This window comes from Castor canadensis, chromosome X (genome assembly GCF_047511655.1).
Source record: "Castor canadensis chromosome X, mCasCan1.hap1v2, whole genome shotgun sequence".
In the NCBI taxonomy this organism is placed as follows: Eukaryota; Metazoa; Chordata; class Mammalia; order Rodentia; family Castoridae; genus Castor; species Castor canadensis.
In genome coordinates, this window is record NC_133405.1 from 137,479,769 (window position 1) to 137,499,670 (window position 19,902).

A 19,902-nucleotide genomic window follows, 5' to 3' on the forward strand; every position below is an offset into this window, starting at 1 on the left:
TACTCTAGTCCTTGAGTTCCTGTTTCTCCATAAAGTAGACATTTACATTTCTCATGAAAATGTAGAAAGCATACTCACTGTAACAACAAACAGTAGTAAGAGGCTGGATTTGGCTGGATGGAAGTCTGAATACCAATGTATAGTTACTCTAAAATAGAAAATTAATTTCCAGCTATGTTTTAGGCTTTTTGCATTGTCCATTTAATTTTTGAAACAGCCTGTTTATATTCCAGTAAATATTTTTGTTTAGCATTTATAGATTGTCAGCTGTTAAATAACTCTTGATTTTTGGAGTCACTGTTTTTGATCAAGTTTTAGAAATTCAGTCAGCAATGTTCCAAGAACATTATCTAGTAGAAGTCAGTACAGCAGTATTTCTCAACCTCTTTTTTTCAAAAATGCTATTTTAACTTGTCTCCCTTTCATTCAAAATTCTTACCTGTCTCTTATCCCTTCCTGTTTTTATTCTTTTGACCCAAATGGGAGGTCACTCTCTCTCTCTCTCTCTCTCTCTCTCTCTCTCTGTCTTCCTCCCTCTCTCTTTCCTCCTCTCTCATTACCCCTTTCTTTCTCTATATTTTAAGAATTATAACCATTTGTAGCCTATATCATGAAAGCCAAGAAAATACATTTTCAAATATAAAACTGTTTTTTTAAATCCAATATATTTCTCCTTGTCCATTTCTCACTCAGCCCTCAGAAATCAGAACTGATATTTCCACTTCCATTGCACACCTCTATATTTTGTAGTGTGTGAGAAAGAATATTCCACAGAAATAGATATTTCATTCCCGCTAATATTTCTGTTTTTTATCTGTTTGTAAATCCTTTGGCATTATTGTACATAATCTGTCCACACACCTACTCAGCTGTGCTGGCTTAGTGGGAAAGCAGCCATAAGCTATCCATAAACTAAAGGACATGATAGATAGCAATAAGACTTTATTTACAGGAGCAGGTGGTGGACCATAGCTTACCAATCTCTGATCTGGAGCCAGTAACCCTGTAAGCCTCAATTTCCTCTTAAAAAATTAGGAAACTTAATATACAGCAGTCCCTTTTATCCACAGGGGGATATGTTCCAAGATCTCCAGAGGATGTTTGAAACTGTGAATACTTTCAACCCTATATGTATCTTTTTTTCCTATGTGCCTTGCAGCATTGCCCCATGGTACCAGATTTAATTTGTCCTTCCATGTTTTGTGCCTCGTTGCCAACTTTGCTTCATTGCTCTTTTACTTTGTTTTTATTATTAAGTAAAATAATGAATGTAAACACTGGCATAGTGAGACAGATGATCCTTTCATCAAAAAGGTGACTTAGGCACGAATAGTTGGGTAGCACATATACCGTGGATACAATGATCAAAGAGACAGTTCACATCTGTGCAGAGTGGACTGAGACTGCTTGAGATTTCATCATGCTATTCAAAATGGCGCATAATTTAAAATATATGAGCTGTCTATTTCTGGAATTTTTCATGTTTTCAGATCAGGATTAACTGAAACAGTAGAATGCAAAACCATGGATAAGGGGAGACTACTGTGCTATCATGACCTTCCTACCTTATAGAGTTCTTATAAAGGTCAAATTAAATGATATGTGAGAAATCACTTTGTAATAATAATCATGAATATTAACATTCATTCATCCTTCCAACAAAATGTTTTTCATTCCTTCTCTTTGGACCAACACACACCTTAAGGAAATCAAGCCCTCCATCATGGTTCTATCACATATTACATCTGATGTTCAAACAGTACTTGATAACTTAATAAATGTGACGTTTTAGTTGATATTGACAATTAAGGATTCTAATTTGGTATTTTTTGTTGTTGTTTGCTTTGTGTTGTTTTGTTTTTACTTTTCCACTTATAACATTTTCTTAAATTCAAAAAACATATACTTGATTGGTACCTACCTGTAACACTTCAGAGTGTAAAGCAAAAGTTAAATGATACTGATATATGAATTATCTAGTCTGTTAAAGTATAGCCAATCCCATTGGCTCTTCAGAGTGATTCCATAAATCATCTTGGTTTTCAGTTCTTCCATCTTAGAGAACCACCATAGGAGATTGCAGCCCCACAGTTGGGCATGAGTTTTCCTTTTCTACAGAAGAGTTGTAAATAAGCAATTGCTTATTTATATCTCTTTGGACCCAGGCAACTGACTTCATTGTGGAGCATGCTTAGAATATGGTCAAAGACTGGACAGATGGAGGGTTAGGTGATCAGTGGTTGTGGGTGGCAGGCAGTAAGTATAAGGCCAACAATAAGTTTGATTTTTTTGAATATAGCAACTTTATTCATAATTGTCAAAAACTTGGATGCCTTCAGTATGTGAGTGGATAAATAAAATGCAGTACACCTAGACAAAGAATTATCTAGTGCTAAAAAGAAATGAGCTATTAAACCATGAAAAAGATACTTAGGTATCACTAAGTAAAAGATGACAACATGAAAAGGCTGTAGACCCAATGATTCTAACTGCATAACAGAGAAGACCGGTTGTTATTTTTCATAAGGATGTTTTAAGAATCACAGAAGCTCATAGTAATAGGTACCAGAATATAGAATGCTACCCATAAGGCAAGACTGGGAATGACCTGCCAGAATATGTGGCAAACAGCCAGAAAATTCATGGACAGAAATAATTGACATGCAAAATTTTAAGCTATCAGTAGAATATGTCATATAACATGCTTCTCCTTCTAATTTGGAGGGTGATGACTATTTGTTGCTGTGATTATTGTTTCCAGAACTGTTGCTAGAATCAGCATGCCCAAATGAATTTGTGGTTGTTCTGAGTGAAACAGCTCATGAGAGCATAAATCAGGAGTGAGCTGTGCCACATTTAGGGTTAAAGCAGCATGAGTTAGAGAGCAGCTACTATCATTGCAAATTTAATCAAGGCGTTTGATAAGCTATATGTTTTCCCTAGCCATTTATCCAATCAAAATCAGCTAACAAGGGCGAACAGAATCTGAAAAAAAGGATTTGCAATTCTCTGAAACAGCAGTCATTAACCCCATAGTAAATTAGAGCACTTTCCAATTTAATGAGCCGGATTGCCCCTCTTTTCATTAAGTTGAACAAATCAGATGAGCTCTTACTTAAGGTTATATGACATATCTTTAATTTTCCTTGATGAAACTTCCATGGATTTTTATATTATTGGAAACAGATTCTGTTGAGAGTATGAAGTGAGGTAATTTGGGAAGGTGTCTTTTTTCTTTTCTCTAGGTATTATTCTATTGCAGAATTTGATGTTCATACCTAAAGCGGTTAGGGAAAACAAAAGCAAACTCCGGGCAGAATCAGATATTTGGGAACTTTCTTTTTTGCAAGCCTTCCTATTGTACATTTCATTTATATAACCTATATAGAAACATATATTTACTTACCACATATATTTTTTGTCCTGGTACATATATATGTATATATTCCAAAACAAGCACATATACATGTATATACATGTTGACATTATTAGCATGTGTTTATATAATATGCATAATTTATTTCATAATGTGTGAAGTTCTTTTAAAAATAATGACAATATGCAGATTATCCAGGTCAGTCTCATTTTAATCCACTTGATTTATGCTTTCTCCTCTACTAAAATTCAATTCTCTCAAAAGAAATTTTTAACCATTTTTGATTTTTAATTTACTTTTATTCGCTTTGGAGAAGTTGGTGTCTGACCATGGTCTTTGTAAATAATATAATAATCATTTTGTCACCCGCTACATAAGTAAAAGGAAGAAGGAATAAAATGGAGAGATACCTTAGAAGAAAATAGTTGTGTTAACTAAGTGAGGAACGTTTTAAATTAACCTATTTCTCCTTAGGCCACCTTTGTGTTGAATAGCAAAGCTTTGTTTATGACATTTTACATGTTCAAGTGAAACAAGTGAAACTCAGTGTACAATTTTCCCTGTGAAACACTCTGTGAGGGATTCTCAACTGCTATCAGATACCTGAAGAATAATTCTAATGATGGATATCCAATATCTAATGACAGAGAATTTGGACTTTATTCCTATATGTGTTGATTGCTATGACTGATTATATAGACATGTAGGTTCATGGGCATGTTGAAACTCCTTAATCTGAGAATAGACAGTGTAAGGACTACTTTATTGTGTTTCTTTCTGGTTGCCATTTCTCAGTATACAGTTCTGTAGGGTGACAGGCCATGATCCCTCCTCCTTGTCCTAAGACTTGTTTATTGTCTTTTGTCTTCTCTTTCCTGCTCCATCCAGCACTGTTTTGGATGGAGAGGGCCGAATCCTTTCTGAGTTATGTTTGGTTTTTACCAAGAGCTTCCCATTCCTTATGACTTCAGAACATACCCCTGCGTCATGTACATGGCAGCCACTTTACAAATAGAAGGGCTCCAACTGTTCTGTTTTTAAGTTTTCTAAAGAAAATGCCAATGTCTGGTTCTTACAATAAAAATGAGCCACCTTTGGTGGTGGGTGTTTTGTTCACAGTTAACAGTAAATATGTCTTTGTACTTAGATTACATAATGAACCCCCAACTAATAACACATGGCTTCTTAGACATGAGCAGTAATCAGTACAAATTTAAGTATGTCTTATGTAAAATAATCTATAGAGTTTAAACTTTTGACAAGTTTTCCTGATTCTGTCCAGAATTCTTTTCAGATTGGTAAGTGATATGTATACAAAGATTTGTTTTGCTCCCCAAATAGATCCCTAATCTATGAGCTCTCAAAAATAGTAATTTAAGAGAATATTTTAAGATGTGTATCTTATTGAAAGGAAGGAAGGTCTTTTTTGAGAAAATCACCTCTTTTCTTTCCTTTGTGTGGGAGTTGTGCTGACAAGTGCTGATGCCAGAGCTTCCTTCCTATAGACATGGGTGGATGGAGGCCTCACCAACAGCCTTCCCATCCTACCTGTGGGCCGCACAGTGACCATCTCTCCCTTTAGTGGACGACTGGACATCTCCCCACAAGACAAAGGGCAGCTGGACCTGTATATTAATATCACCAATCAGGATATAATGGTGAGTAACTGTGTTCCATGACTCTTTTAAAGTCCTGAATCTACTAAACATCCCCACAGAATACATACACACAAAACACTGGAAGCTGACTGACAACAATGTACATGATGCCCCTTTCAGTAGCATGTTTTCTAGTACTTTGCAATATGCATCATGCTTAGGGGCCTAGGTTCTTCTAGATTGTCAGGATGGAGCCTATTTGCTGTTCATTGACTGCCCATTTGAGTAACATTCTCTTTTTCTTTACTTCTTTTTCATATAAATAAACTTGATTTCATATCAAAGAGATTGTAAATTAGGTCATTTGTTCATTTATATGGAAATAATGAAATGTATAAAATATTAGAGAGAAATTAGGGACCCAAATGAACAATTGACAAAAATATTAATCCCCTTAATCTAATCTAATAATTTTCAACATGGGGTGATAGTATTCCCATAAAGCATTTGTCAGTGTTGAGGGACCTTTTTGGTTGTCACATCTGGGAACTGCTGCTGGTAGCTAGTTGATAGAAGTCAGGAATACTGTTAAATGTCCTGACATAACAGGACAGCCTCCACAACAAAGAAGTAACTGTCTAAAAATGTCAACAGTACCAAGGCTGAGAAACTCATCTAGTTTAGAGGTAGAGTTAGCTTCTTAAGTTTAATTTTTTCCTCCTTTTCTTTTGTATACTAGGTAAGAAAAAACTTAGAGAACAAGAATAACATATATTTACCTGTTCTGTAATATCCCCATAAGCTTAAATTTTTTATCTTTCTATTCTAGGTGTCCCTGGAAAACCTCATTAGGCTTAACCAAGCCCTTTTTCCACCAAGCAAGAGGAAAATGGAATCCTTGTACCACTGTGGTTTTAATGATGCCATTAAGTTTCTACATAAAGAAAACTGGTTTGAATAAAACCCTTTAAAGTTTGTAATATTTTTCAGAACATTTGTTTGTTGAGACAGGGTCTCGCTATGTAATCCAGTCTGACCTCAAACTCACGATCCTACTGCCTCAGCTCTTGAGTGCTGGAATTACAGACATGCACTACCACAACAAGCTCAAATAGTTTTTGATGAAGGCTACTAATTAAATTCTTCTTAAAAAGCTATCAGTTGTAGGGCATCGGGGCTATTTCCATGAGGAAGAATGAAATTATGTTGTTTTTAGGTAAATGGATAGAACTAGAAAACATCATATTAAGCAATGCAAGCCAGGATGAGAAAGACAAAGGTCACATATTTTCTCTCATATGTGGAAGATAGATCCAAAAGATAAATTTATACACAAATACAAGCATGATCATATATACATATATGTATAGAACATGTTTCTAATAGTGAGACTATTTGAGGAGACTAGGAAAGGAGGAAGAGTAAAAGAGAATGATAGTGAGTAATGTTAAAATACATCTGGGTAGGAAGAAGACATATTAAAATTCACTTAAAGCTGTTGAAAAATTCAGGAAAGGGGGGAAAGGGTAAGGAAGAGTAATAGGAGGGTTTGACTGATTAAAGTACAGAATATTCACAGTTGAGATACCATGGCAAAACCCCTTTTAAATAATGAACATACACTTAAACAATGAAGGTCAGGATTGTAAAACAGGTCCTATTAGAGAGAAGGGTACAAGTGGAAGGAGGAGGGTACATGGAGAGGGTAAAGGAAGGGTGAATATGGTTGATGTATTTTATATACATGTATAAACATAGAACATTGAAATCATTTTAAGTAGGGGGGAGGGGGATGAGGGAGAATGATGGTGGGGATGAACCTAACAAAGGTATATTGTAAGCATATATGAAAATGTCTCAATGAAACACCCTGTGTAACTCTTATATACAAATAAAATTATTATATGCTAATAAAACATAAAAAATATTATCAGGACTCTCAGTTTCATAATTGCTACTTACAATATATTTTTAATATTTGAATTATTACTAAATGTAAGGAAATAGGTATTTTATTAGAATTTTGCAATGCCACTGGGAAGGATATGCTCAAATAATGAGGAATCATTTTCTCACATCCTTTGAAAAATTTAGGAGAGTTTGCCCTTTGGTTGGAAATATTGGAAATGCAGGGCCCTGTAGCAGGTGCTATAGGGGATACAATGTTAGGATTTTGACAGAGCATGGAGTATTTCCATGCCCTGCAGATCCAGAAGAGAAGGAAACAGCTCTCAGGTTGAACCCAGCTACAGGGCAAAAAAAAAGCACCTTTGATAGGGACTGGTGAAACAGGTTTGCATTCCACAGGGGCACAGGGTGTGAAATTTCTCCTAGTGCAGTAGGGGGTGGATATCAAGATGCCCAGCAGACTTCAAAATATGATGGGTTGTTCCTATTTGTCTGCAGAGGCTTACCAATCACCATTTCCCCAACCAAATACCCCAAACCCATCTCCTAGCTAAGAAGAGGATCAGGATGATTGGATCCCTCCCTGTTTCAAGACTCAGGCTTTCATTTATACTCTGTATTTCTGTTTCTGTCTCTTTCTCTCCTCCCCCACCTCTACAAGGCAACACTTCTCTGCTTAACCATTATTATATATACTAGCTATACATACTCCAGGAACTTAAATCAATAAGATACTACTAGATGAGAAGAACCAAGAGGCATAGCAAATAAGAATTAAAATCCAAAATAACCATGTAATGACTTTTTAAATCACAGTATATGGATCCCAGGTCTTCCACTCTTTAGGTTGTGTGATCACTGAGGACTCATTGTATGGGTTTCTACTAACTCACTTAACACTTGTCTTAAATCTTATATTTGTTTTTATGGGACTTTGCCAAGCATGAACTCTTAATTACTAAGAGGCAGTTAGAAACAAACTAATTTGATTGCATGCCTTTAATTGTCCTGAATTACTCTTTTTACTCTCTGAAACCATTCTTTAAATCAACTTTATGGTTTTCAAAAGCCCCAAATACACAATTTTTAGCACATAAACACCAACTATTGTCTCTTGTCTGAGGAGTTCTGCAGAGTCTCTGTCTAGAGTAATGATGGTCCTTGGGGGGATATATTTTATGTACTCTAGCAAACATGTAGTTAAATTTCAATATGTTGTATTAAATGACATGAAGAGGATGGATTCTTAGCTCATTGTTAGGTTTATTTATTCACTAGGCAAATTTTCAATTTTGCCTAAGATTTTTCACTGTACCCCTTAATTTTATCATTATAAGTGAATATTCTGGGTCTGACACTTCCATAAGTCCTTTTTCTTTTTTTTCTTAATTTTTTGACACAGGGATTTGCTAGATAGCCCAGGCTGGTCTAGAACTCCCTATGTAGCTCAGAATAGCGTCCTACTTATGATCCTCCCTTATCAGCCTCCCAAATTCTTGGATTACAGGTGTGTGCCATGATACCAAGCCATAAATCCTTTCATGATGTATCTGTAAACAAAAACAAATCTGACTCAATTTGTCTTTTCAAAAGTTTTGCATTTTCTTGAGGCGCTGGGGGTTGAATCCAGTATCTGTACATGTTGGTTCTTGACTATTTTATAACCCACTACATGTGTCTTTGACCATATGGGTTGTATGAGGAGACTTTCTTATGCAACATACAACAATGTAATGATCATGGGTTCTCTATGTCCCAGGTATTCCCCAAAGGTGCTGTACTAAGTTCTCAGAGGGAGCATGTTACAAAGCACACTATTTATCATTGCCAAAGCATGTTCTTGTCCATCTATACTAACAGATGCACTGACAGAATCTGTCCCACTATCAGGATCAAATGATTACAGCCTGCTAGAACTATGTGATAGAAATATGAAAGAGACTTTCTTACCCAGATACTGACACATTTGCACGGTTATAGGGATATGCTACTTGGCAAGTCCCCTGTTGGGCAATTTCCTAACACCTTCAGATCTGCCATCTAAAATTTCATCCATCTTACTTTTCTTCTTTTCAGTGTCCCTGTTTGTAACTAAGGGAACCTACTGCCTTCCATTGACAATTAGAGAAAATAGATTTAGTTTTGAGGTTCAGCAATGCTCTCAAGGAGCAGGCAAATACTAAACAAAGACTGCATTGGGCTGTGGTTTCACAAGATCAGATACTGCAGTGCATGTGGTGAAACAGTCTCACAGCTCTAGGCATTGAATTATCATCCAAAACATCATGAGCTCTATGAATGTGGAGAGTTCAGTGACTCTACTTGTGATTTTTTTCTGATGATCAAAACAATAATAAAAATGTTTTGGGCATACTGGGGGAAACAGTGCCCACCCAAAAGATATGCTTATTTCAAACATTGGAACCTGTGAATGTTATTGCATTTGGAAAAAGGATCTTTTTAGATGCAATTATGTGAGGGACCTTGAGGTAAGGAAATCCTCCTGGACTACATGGTCATAAATCCAATGAATAAATCCTATGGAAGAAGAGTTCTGCAGTGATACAGTTCAAGTATATAAATATCTGTCCACCAACTGTCCTTAACGATTATTTTCCTATAAGTTTCTATTGTTAAAAAAATCTCCATGAAGGGAAGTGTGGTTGTGCTTCTTTTAAGGTACAGAGATCTTCCTAAACTAAGCATAAAAAATTAGAAGACACAAAAGAGCTTTAATTAGGTTGTCAGTTAAGGCATGCAGATCTGCCATTTATCTGTAAATGAGTAGAGTAGATCATCATTTATCACCCATTAAGGAGGTGGATGCTTCACAAGAACTTATGTGCCTGCCACGTGAAAGAGTAGGGGAATCAACCTTCCCATATGATAGCTTTAATGCACAGAAACTGAAGGAAGAGCTGAAAAAGATTGGGTTGCAAATTATCACTCCTTATATTTCATGATAAAGTTGTTGGCTTGGTATCTTTACAAATCCCCTCTAAACACACTTAGAACTGAATGCATGGATGAATTTGAATGATTAGTAGAGAGGTAGATATTTTTAAAAACAATAATAACCCTTTTGTAAGCAATCTTAAATACTGCATGCTTGGTAAAAAACAGTTTTCCTGGATTACTTGAGAGTGACTCCCACCAAACCCTCAGCACTTCTGTGTGTATGTCCTACAAACAAGGACACTCTTCTACATAAACACATATAGTAATCAATCAAAGGAATTAACATCAATATGCTGTTGGAGTCCTAAGATCTTATGCAGGTCCTTTTGTCAATTGTCCCAATCATGTATTTTTTCTGTTTTTGTTTTGTTTGTTTTTGATACGGGGTCTCACTATGTATCCCAGCTTGGCCTCGAACTTGTGATCTTCCTGCCTATGCCTCCCCCATACTGAAATTACAGGTGTATACCACCATCCCTGCCCCAGTCATGACCCTTGTGATAAAAATATCCCAAAGTGATGCATCCCTCTTGGGTGTCAATGCCTCTTTTGTCTCTTCAGTGTGGACCACATTCTCAGTCTTGCCTTCATGGCATAAGAAGTTTGGAAGATTATAAGCCTGTTACTATATTTGTTTCTTAGGGCTACTATAACAAGTACTGCAAACTGAATAGCATAAAACAGCAAAAAATTATTCTCAGCATCCAGGAAGCCAGAAGTCCAATAATCAAGGTTTCACCAGGTTTGTTTCCTTGTGGAAACTGTGAAGGAGAATCCATTCCATGCCTCTCTCTCTGCCAAATTACAGTGGCTGCTGGCTATTCTTGATGTCCCTTGGCTTGTGACAGCATCATGCCAACCTCTGCCTCCCTTTGCACATAAGTGTCTATCCTGTATTTCTCTGTCCTGTCTTGTTCTTATAAAAACACTGGTTCATTCAATTTGGGGTCCGCCCTAAATGTAGGAGTCTCTCTTTTTGAGATCCTTAACTCACTATTTCTGCAAATCTCTATTTTCATATAAGATCTAATTATGAGATTCTAGGTAGGTTGTGAAATTAAGCAGGAGAGTACTCTTCAAATCACTATTTTATAGTGTTTCCTTCAATTTGGGTTTATCTGATGTTTCTCAGGGTTAGATTCAGGTTGTGCATTTTTGGCAGAGCAGTCACAGGTATGATGTTGCCATCTTCTCATTGCACCAGTCTTCTTTCTTTTGTAATTAATAAGTATCTTGTGGAGAGGCATTTTAAAATTATATAAATATCTTTCTCCTTATCATACTATCAATATGTTTATTTATATTTAAAGGTGTGCATATAGTTTCATAATTTTTTATTTTATTCAATGGGTTACAATCTGTCTGATCAATCATAGCTTATTTTGATGTTCACATTGCTTCAATATGGTCATCAGGCACATATCTGGGTGACTCCTGTGTCCTGTTGTCTAGTCTCCATCATTCTCTAAGCTCTTCCTGGTTTTCTGCAACAAAGTGTACCAGGTTCAGCTTGTTCTTTCTCTGTCCCAGAACTGAAGTCCAAGGGGTAGTTGTTCTCAAGTGGAAATGGTATTTATACTTATGATATATTTAAGCAAAATTTAGTGGACAAATAACCATGTTACTGGTGTGTCGCTACTGCCAGTTATAGATAGATAGATAGGGCTACAATTATGTGCATCACTGTGTGGTGACATGAATGTACCAACATTTATCTATGTATCAATTTACATGTCTATCTATCATCACTATTATCTATTTGTCTATCCATTCATCCTTGCAACCATCTATCATTACTATCTCATCTATGTATTATCTATCTACCTGTTTGTCATTTATCTGTCCCCTTATGTATCTGCATGTCATCTATCTGATCTTTCATCCATCTATATGCTTATTTATTTGTTTATAATTATCTATGTATCTATCTTTTATGTGTCATCTATCTGTCATTATTATCTATCTTTCTGCCTATCTAGCTACCTACCTACTATCCATCCATCCATCCATCCATCTACTTATACCCTGTGAAAAATGATGAATTCCACACACATATCCAATTCCAGGGCTCATCCCAGTTTTTTTCTTTTCTATTTTTACAACTCTCTTCTTTGGCAGTGAAAATTCTGACTTCATTTACATTTAATACATTTAATCTTTAACCAATTATCACATCATTAATCTCCATCTCTACCACTACTCCCTCCCCACTGGGGGCAACATACTCTCTCAGCTCTACTCTTACTCTACATTCTATATTGCTACCCTTAGTGAGTATTCTTTGAAAGTTTACCAACCTTTTCTGAGTCCTCTATAAGCTTTTGTATCTTCTGTTTAGTTTTCAACTGGGCTATCTTATTCTTCTGGACTTCTAGTCTTTCCTCAATATTTCTCCATCCTATTTGTGTGTCACGTCTTTATCAGGTTTATTCTTAAGGACCTATTTCTTGGGCTGCTTTTGAATTAAATTCCTGTTTTAAAAATTCATTTTATGTTGCTGCTGTTGCATACAAATGCTGCTGATGTTTGTATACTTATCTCACTTGATGAATTCCATCTTCAGTTATAATTAATAGATTTTCTTGGATTATCTATACAGACAATCATTGACTATGGGTTGCCAGAGCTTTATTTGTTTTCAGTAGCCATGCTCTAGTATTTCCTTTGGTACATCTCAGTGCCATACAAAAGCATCAATCAAATTTTTCTTGTATGGTTCCTATTTTGAAGGAAGCTGTTTCAGAATTTCCTCCTTAAAAAGAACACTTAAAGCTAAGTAATCTTAATCAAGTTAATGAAGTTACCCTTCTCCCAGTTTCTTTAGAGGATTTGTTTGATTGATGTAACATGAATGAATGGCAACCTTGAACTTTATGCAGATAGCAAAAGTGTCCTTCGTATCCTGTCAATGCAGTTGATTGCATGGAAAGATTATGTGTGGGTTATTTTTGTGCGTGTATGAGTTAAGCTATCAATGATTACCTACTTGGTTATGATGTCTGTCTGTCTGTCTGTCCACCTTTCAATATTTTGATTCTGACAGTTCAACAATAACATTCTAAATTTCAATCACTCTGTGAATTGCCTAATGGAAGAAAAAAAATCTTGTCAGATGCACTAATTTGACAAATTTCAATATGCATACTAGATTAATAAAATAGCTACACTCAATTAAGAATAAAGACAAGTGCCAATAAAATATCATTAAATAATTATTCACAGTCAAATAACAAACCTTATTGCTAGTAATAGAACATGAAAGACATTTCCATTATATCAAGAATAAGGCAAGTATGCCTGACATCTCTGTTATAATGCAGATTGCTCTGGAAGCTCTAGAAAATGCAGCAATGAAAATAAACAAAGGATAATAAATAGAGATAATAGCTAAATCATTATCATTTGTAAATTGTCTCTAGAACTGTGCACATGAGTTAACACACCACAGGTCCTAAATAATTGAGGAATAAATGAATACTTGGACCCTTAAAAATCCAATATAATGAACTGGAAATATATTATGAGAAGTGAAAGAATTCATTATAATGACTATAGAAATATACAAGAATTAAAAATATTTTATGTCAGCATAAATTTAGAGTGGTAAAATTCATCACAATAGCAACAAAGATGTTCAAACACCTAGGAAGTGTGCAAGAGAAACAAGAATCCTGCACATTTACCTACTCATGTGATATCTTTATTGAGCATTTATTTTTTCAGATGAGTATTAATTTTTATTTGTCACATTTTGAAAACAAAAGTATTAACACTGGACATAGGTAAAATTTGTTGTATGAGAAGATGAGACACCATGTAAGATTCTGGAAAAATAAATGGTCAATAAAGATAAGTAAAGCTTATCTTAATCACCTTAATTTCATCAGTCAATTTCCTCTTGGGGTATTTTGTCTATTTTTCTTTAGAGGTATTGGTGATTCTGTGATTTAAAGGATGCAGAGTAAAGAGAGCTTTCTTTTTATTTTTACTTTTAAAAATCGACATAGAATAATTGTATGTTTATGGTTACAATGTTGATAATTGGATGTATGTATACAATGTGTAATGATAAAATCAAGTAAAGAAATATTTCCATGTACTTCAATATTTGTCATTTCTTTGTGTTGGGTTACTTTATTTTAACCACTAGAAACTTTTTCCAGGAAAAACAGTACAGTGCTCAATTTTTTCCAATGTGTTAATGTTTACATACACATAGGATGCTGTATAACATTTAACACACCAAAAACGTGACTACTTTATTGTTTTCCCAATCATGCAATTGGTTATGTATAATGCTTACAATTATTAAAATTATCCATTTCTTTTTTTCCTATCTAGATAATAGACTCGTGCTGTTTTTTGTCAGCTAATTTTTCTTATAAAGATCTACAAACAGATCAATTTTATGAAAATTTATTGGCAAAAGTTTTGTTTCATATGAAGGAATTCCAAGTCAAAATTGCCTTAAGCCGTAGAGAGATAAAGGAAGGAAGAAAGTCTTAAAAGTATGCTGATGCAATCCAGGGCTGTATTTGACACACCTGGACAACACAGTTGAAATAAGGTCGTCAGAGTTTACCGGTTTTTAGAACAGGTCATCCACAGATGGTGAGAAAGGTAGGTTCTCTCGGAGCAAAACTCAGATCCTTCCATATCAGCAGCTACAGAATGCAGAGGCTGTTGGTTAGAGATTTTGTTTGATTCTTTTAAAAATACACATAACACAAAAGTTCAAGAGAGGATTCTAGGTGGGTATGATGGGTTCTGTACCATCCCTGATGCACTGTGGATGTGGGCTTTGGTATTCTGGCAGTCCTATGTTGAATCACATGTTCACTTCTTTGAGCTTTTTTATGACTTAGATTTTTCTACAGCAGAGGATTCATGTTATAGACAAAGAGCAATAACTTGAAGAATAAACAGAGATGGAAATAGGTAGACAAGAATTTACTATTTAATTTTCAAATGAAGCCTGTAAAAATTAATAAGCCTTTGAACTCATTAAATCCTTCATTTTAAATTGTGGTTCATGAGCCAATCCTGGGGCATTCCTTGGGCACTCATTAGAAATGCAGAATCTTAGGCTCCATCACAAACCTACCAAACACTACCTGCAGTTTTCTACATTCTCAAGTAATTCCTATGCATATTAAGTTTTGAAAAGCATGGCTTAGACAGTGTTTTATATAGGGATAGAAATACAAATTTGTTTCCATGAGGGTAATAACTGACAGATTATACAGTCAATATCCCACATTTTTAGGTGGACTTTTTCCTGGATGTTTGATATGAAAAAGATCAGGAGAGGACAATGATCTTGAAAGCTAGAGATATATTTGTATACACATAACATATACATATATTTATTTTTTCCATTTCCTGATGTATATATTTTTTCTTTTTTAAATTATATTCATATGTGCATACAATGTTTGGGTCATTTCTCCCCCTGGACTACAGAGTCAGTTCCAGACCAGACTGGGCTACATAGTGAGATCCTGTCTCAAAACAACAACAAAAACAAAAAAAAAGGTTAGGTATATTTGAGAGCAAATGATAACCAGTGAATGGATGAAAGGAAGAGAACACAAAGGAAGACAATTCATTGCCAAGCTCCTGGTATAGACCAAATGAAAAGCTTAGGTGGATGACTAGAGGCAAACTCAGAGAAGTAATTGCTGGGGAAAATGTATAAATCGACTATTACAAAGGTTTTTTGAGGTAAAGATAAGGATGCAGGTCTGTTGTCTTTCATCTTGGAAAATCTTCTTAGTTGGAATAGAATTATAAAAAATGTGCATCTACCTGATAAAATGGGAGAAGCTAGATGAAATCACTCATTTTGACTATGAGTGAAGACAATAAGTTGTGTTTATGGCGTTCTACCTCAATTAAATAGCCTGGGACAGGAAGCAAGAAGTAAGGACTATGATAGTAGAAATGGGCAGAAGAGAATTGGGAAGGTTGATTACTAAAAATAATGAAGCCCACTGTTACTGTGATGCAGCTCTGGATTTGAGAGGGTTGGATAATAGAAGTGAAAGAAATGAACAGCAAGTCTGGGAAAGAAAAGTGCAGAACCACAACTTCAAGATATTCTTTTTCTGATATGAAGTTCCACAAAACATTCTGCTCATGGAACTGTAGCATCAGGGAGCAGAATTTTAAACTCATCACTTGCCATTCAAAAAAGTGAATTCTAGGCGTGGCATGGCGGCTAATGCCTTTAATCCCAGCTATGCAGAAGGCATAGGTAGGAAGATTTTGATCCTAGGCCAGCCCCAGACAAAAATGATAGACCCTACCTGAGAAATAACTAAAGCAAAAAAGTGCAGAAGCTATGAGTTCAGTGACAGTGTTGTCCAGAAAAATAATCGATGCCTTAATTCCATTACATACACTAAAGAAGAGCAGTATTAATACCTGATAGATGATAGACTGCTCAGCAGTAACTTATTTGATTGATTACTGATGATAATATCTGTCTTTCTACTTCAAGTGGTAAGAGTAACTGTAAAGTTTACTTAATAATTTAAGACTTTATAAAATAGTTTATATGCTATCTTTTTATCATATGTAATTTATTTAAAAACCTGAGTTTTCAAGTTCTATTCAATGAATTTTAACTTAAAAAAAAAGCCAGCAGCAAATGTTTCTCTGTCATTGTTTGTTTTGAAGGATTCCAGGTCACATCATTACATCTAAATGTTTAGGTTAATATGTGGTGCTTGGACATTTCTTTTATTTCCCATCCACCATTTCATATTAAATATTGTTTTAATCACCATTATTCTTACAAGATTTTGGCTCCTAGTGTTTGGTTACTTCAGTTGTGATTATGTTTCACATACATAGCAGTAAACACAAATCCTGTGCCATTCATGTTGAATCACTGTCAGTCTTGTCCCTCTGAGTTTGTGCAATTTTTTTGATTGTGTTAAAAATTAAATTATGAAGTTTCTTTTGATAGCCATCTGTCTTACTCAAGAAATAGTATCTGAACACCCTCACAGACTATCACCAGCTGTGAGTTTAGAACCAGATTGGTCCCTTGGAAATAAAAACAGGTGTTTTACATACCATAAATATAGTTAGACAGATGGAATGTTTAGAATAAAGAAAAATACTCTAAAATAAGTTCCCATTATCTTGTTCTTCCTGGATAATCTACCACTATCAGTAGAAGGTTATTTATGGAAGAACAGGCAGAGGAAGGGAATGAAACTTTTATTTATGGTGTATAACACAATGTTGAACATCGATGAACATAGAGTAATACAAAGCAGAGCAAATGCAAAGAATTGAATGACTATGTAAAGATTAACATTTTATATCACAATTAGTTTTTGTACTTGCTAATTTTTTGATTATGACATTTGTCTAAATGATGTACTTGATCTCCCCACCCGGAGGAATACTCCACTTGCTTTTTATGGATTTTTTTTTATTAAGGATCCTTGTTCTTGCTTTTCTTTTCTTTTCTTTTTTTTTTTGTGGTACTGGGGGTTGAATTCAGGCCCTCACACTTGCTAGGCAGGCACTTAAGGCAGTCCAGCAGCCCTTGCTCCATTCTTGACATTAGCTAATTTGCAACAGAATTCATAGAAATATCATATTCCTGAAATATTTTAGGAAGGAAAGTCATTTATTTTTACCATAGCTTTCTACATGCAAAGCATTTCCAAACTATAATTTGATATGAAGTATTTTCCCCTCAGGGTTATTTTCAGATGAAGAAGTTTCTGAGCCTGACACCACCTGACATGTTAGTTTCAGAAACGTTGATGTCCTCAAATCAAGTCAATATATATATATCCATTTGGCTTCATGTTGAAATTTTCAATGAGCAGTGGTCAAATGCCCACTTACCTTCTACTACATGGTTTCTGAGTACTTTTAGAAACTTTTCATATGATAGCAAATTTTATTTTAAAAATTCTGTGTATGTTCTGATACAAAATGATAATGCAAATTGTAAGAAAGTGAATATATGTTTAAAAAAACAAAGAAATAATCTTCAAATTAGCCCTCCATGTCCATATATTAGGAGAACTCATTGATATCTGTTTGGAGCATATAGTTATCCCCTTGTATTCATTGGGATTGGTTCCAGGACCCACACAGATAATAAAATCCATGGCTGCTCAAGTCACTTATGTGAAATGGTGTAGTATTTGCTTATAATGTATGCACATCCTCTCATGTACTTTAAATCATGTGTAGATTACTTGTAATACGTAATACTATGTAAATAGTAGTTATACAGTAGTTTAGGGAATAAAGCCTGCACATGTTCAGTACAGATGCAATTTTTCCCAAACATTTGTAATCCATGGTTGAATCTATGCATTCAAAAACCCCAAAATAGAGAAATTGTTTGCATATTTGTGTATATAGAGATAGACAAAAAAGTGTATCTTTTTTAGCATAAAAAGAGATTTGGCTCATACTTTCTATATGGTGCATATTCTGCAACTTTATTTGGTTTTATCCACACTCATTAGATCATCACAGAAATCTCTTTTTGATTTATTATTTTTACTAGTTGCCCTTATCTGAGAGCATTAACATCCATATGATCATGAACTACTTGCCATCACTTTTTTCTCTTTGACCCTTGTGCGTCTATCTTTGTTCATTGTACATATTCTCATAGCATATACTTGTACAGGTAGCAATGCTTGTTCCAAGGGAATATGCAATTACAATTCTGAAAGCACCTAGGAAAGCTTCCATTTCTGGAAGAGTACCAAGTTTCACTTTTTCTGTAGATTTTGAAAACATTTCCCCCCCCACTTTCACGAGGTACAATGAATATTTTCATATTGCACTCTATTTCTAAAATTAAAACAATTATTTAGTAAATGATAATTTGCCAAAGTTTCCTACATTTTTATATAAAATCTGGCGATAAACATTTGAAAGGAATGTTAAATTTCCATATAAAAGATGTTGGTCAATTGGTCAATCTCACAGTACATTTGTTATACATTCTGCCCAATACTACATGTAATTCAGAATGAAGACAATATTTCTATTGCAGATTTGCACTCAAAATATACTATGTATTTTAATGTTAATCACCATTATACATAATCAGACTAATGATTTGATATTTGTTTAGGGATCTTCTAAAATTAACTACTCCTAAAGAAAATTATGAACAGAATTGGAAGGCAGTGCTGTGTTCCAGAAAAGGATTAAGTCATGTTTCTCAGCTAATTTAAATCTTAGAATAAAGACTAAAGTGCAAGAGGGTCTGAAGCAGGAAAAATGAATACCTGAAATATCTATACAACATGTTAAAACTAATCATTCATTCATTCATTCATTCATGTAGTCATATTCATACAGTGATTAAATGCCAGCATATTAGTGCACAGCTAGTTGCAATAACTAATTGGAATATATTTGGGGTGCAAAATTTAAGATCAGATGGGAAAACAGTTACATAGACCAAGGTGACAAGTAGATATATGAAATCTCAGATAATTACAAACTATGTTTTCATTAAAATAAATCATCTTGATTCCTTCACAGCATGTTAATTATATTAAATTAGAAATTAAGGGAAATTCTACAATCAATTACTATTGCCACCTCTTGCTCACTTGATCTGTCTTCCCTATGGCTTTATGGTAATGGTTTGAAGTTAGGGTCCTGAAAGAGACACCTTTTTTTTGCAGTGTCTCTGTTTTGTTTCCTTGTCTTTCAAAGTTTGTCTTCTAATTGTTAAACATTGTCAGAAAGAATTCTCACCGTTGTCTCAGGAGCAAAGTGTTCTGAAGAGTCTTAAAATGGACAAACAACCAAGCGCAAGTTTTATTTAACCTACTTATTCTGCAATCCCAAATTGTATTAGTCTTAGCTCTGCTAATCTTGCACAGAGTACATACTCTCTCAATCTCTCTAATTTGAACTTTAGCTCTCTCCCTCTAACAGACATAGGAAGACATCTCTACATATAGATTTTCTTTATCTCTTTCAAGATTCACTCTGAAAGTTCACTTTTCTCAAGTATTTTTCCTTTTATCCCTTGTCTACCATGTTATCATACTT

The 19,902-nt window shown here is 34.7% G+C and overlaps 1 protein-coding gene across 3 annotated transcripts in view; it reads left to right on the top strand.

Annotated features, from left to right (window-relative positions):
• Positions 1-6,749, top strand: part of Pnpla4 (patatin like domain 4, phospholipase and triacylglycerol lipase) — a 28,553-nt gene extending 21,804 nt beyond the window's left edge. For all 3 annotated transcript variants that reach the window (XM_074062664.1, XM_074062665.1, XM_020152225.2), the window contains exons 6-7: positions 4,882-5,034; positions 5,804-6,749. In XM_074062664.1, coding sequence (XP_073918765.1) covers positions 4,882-5,034; positions 5,804-5,935 — 285 coding nt within the window. In that variant the 3' untranslated portion in view covers positions 5,936-6,749. The remainder of the gene's footprint in view (positions 1-4,881; positions 5,035-5,803) is intronic.
• Positions 6,750-19,902: the final 13,153 nt, after the last annotated feature.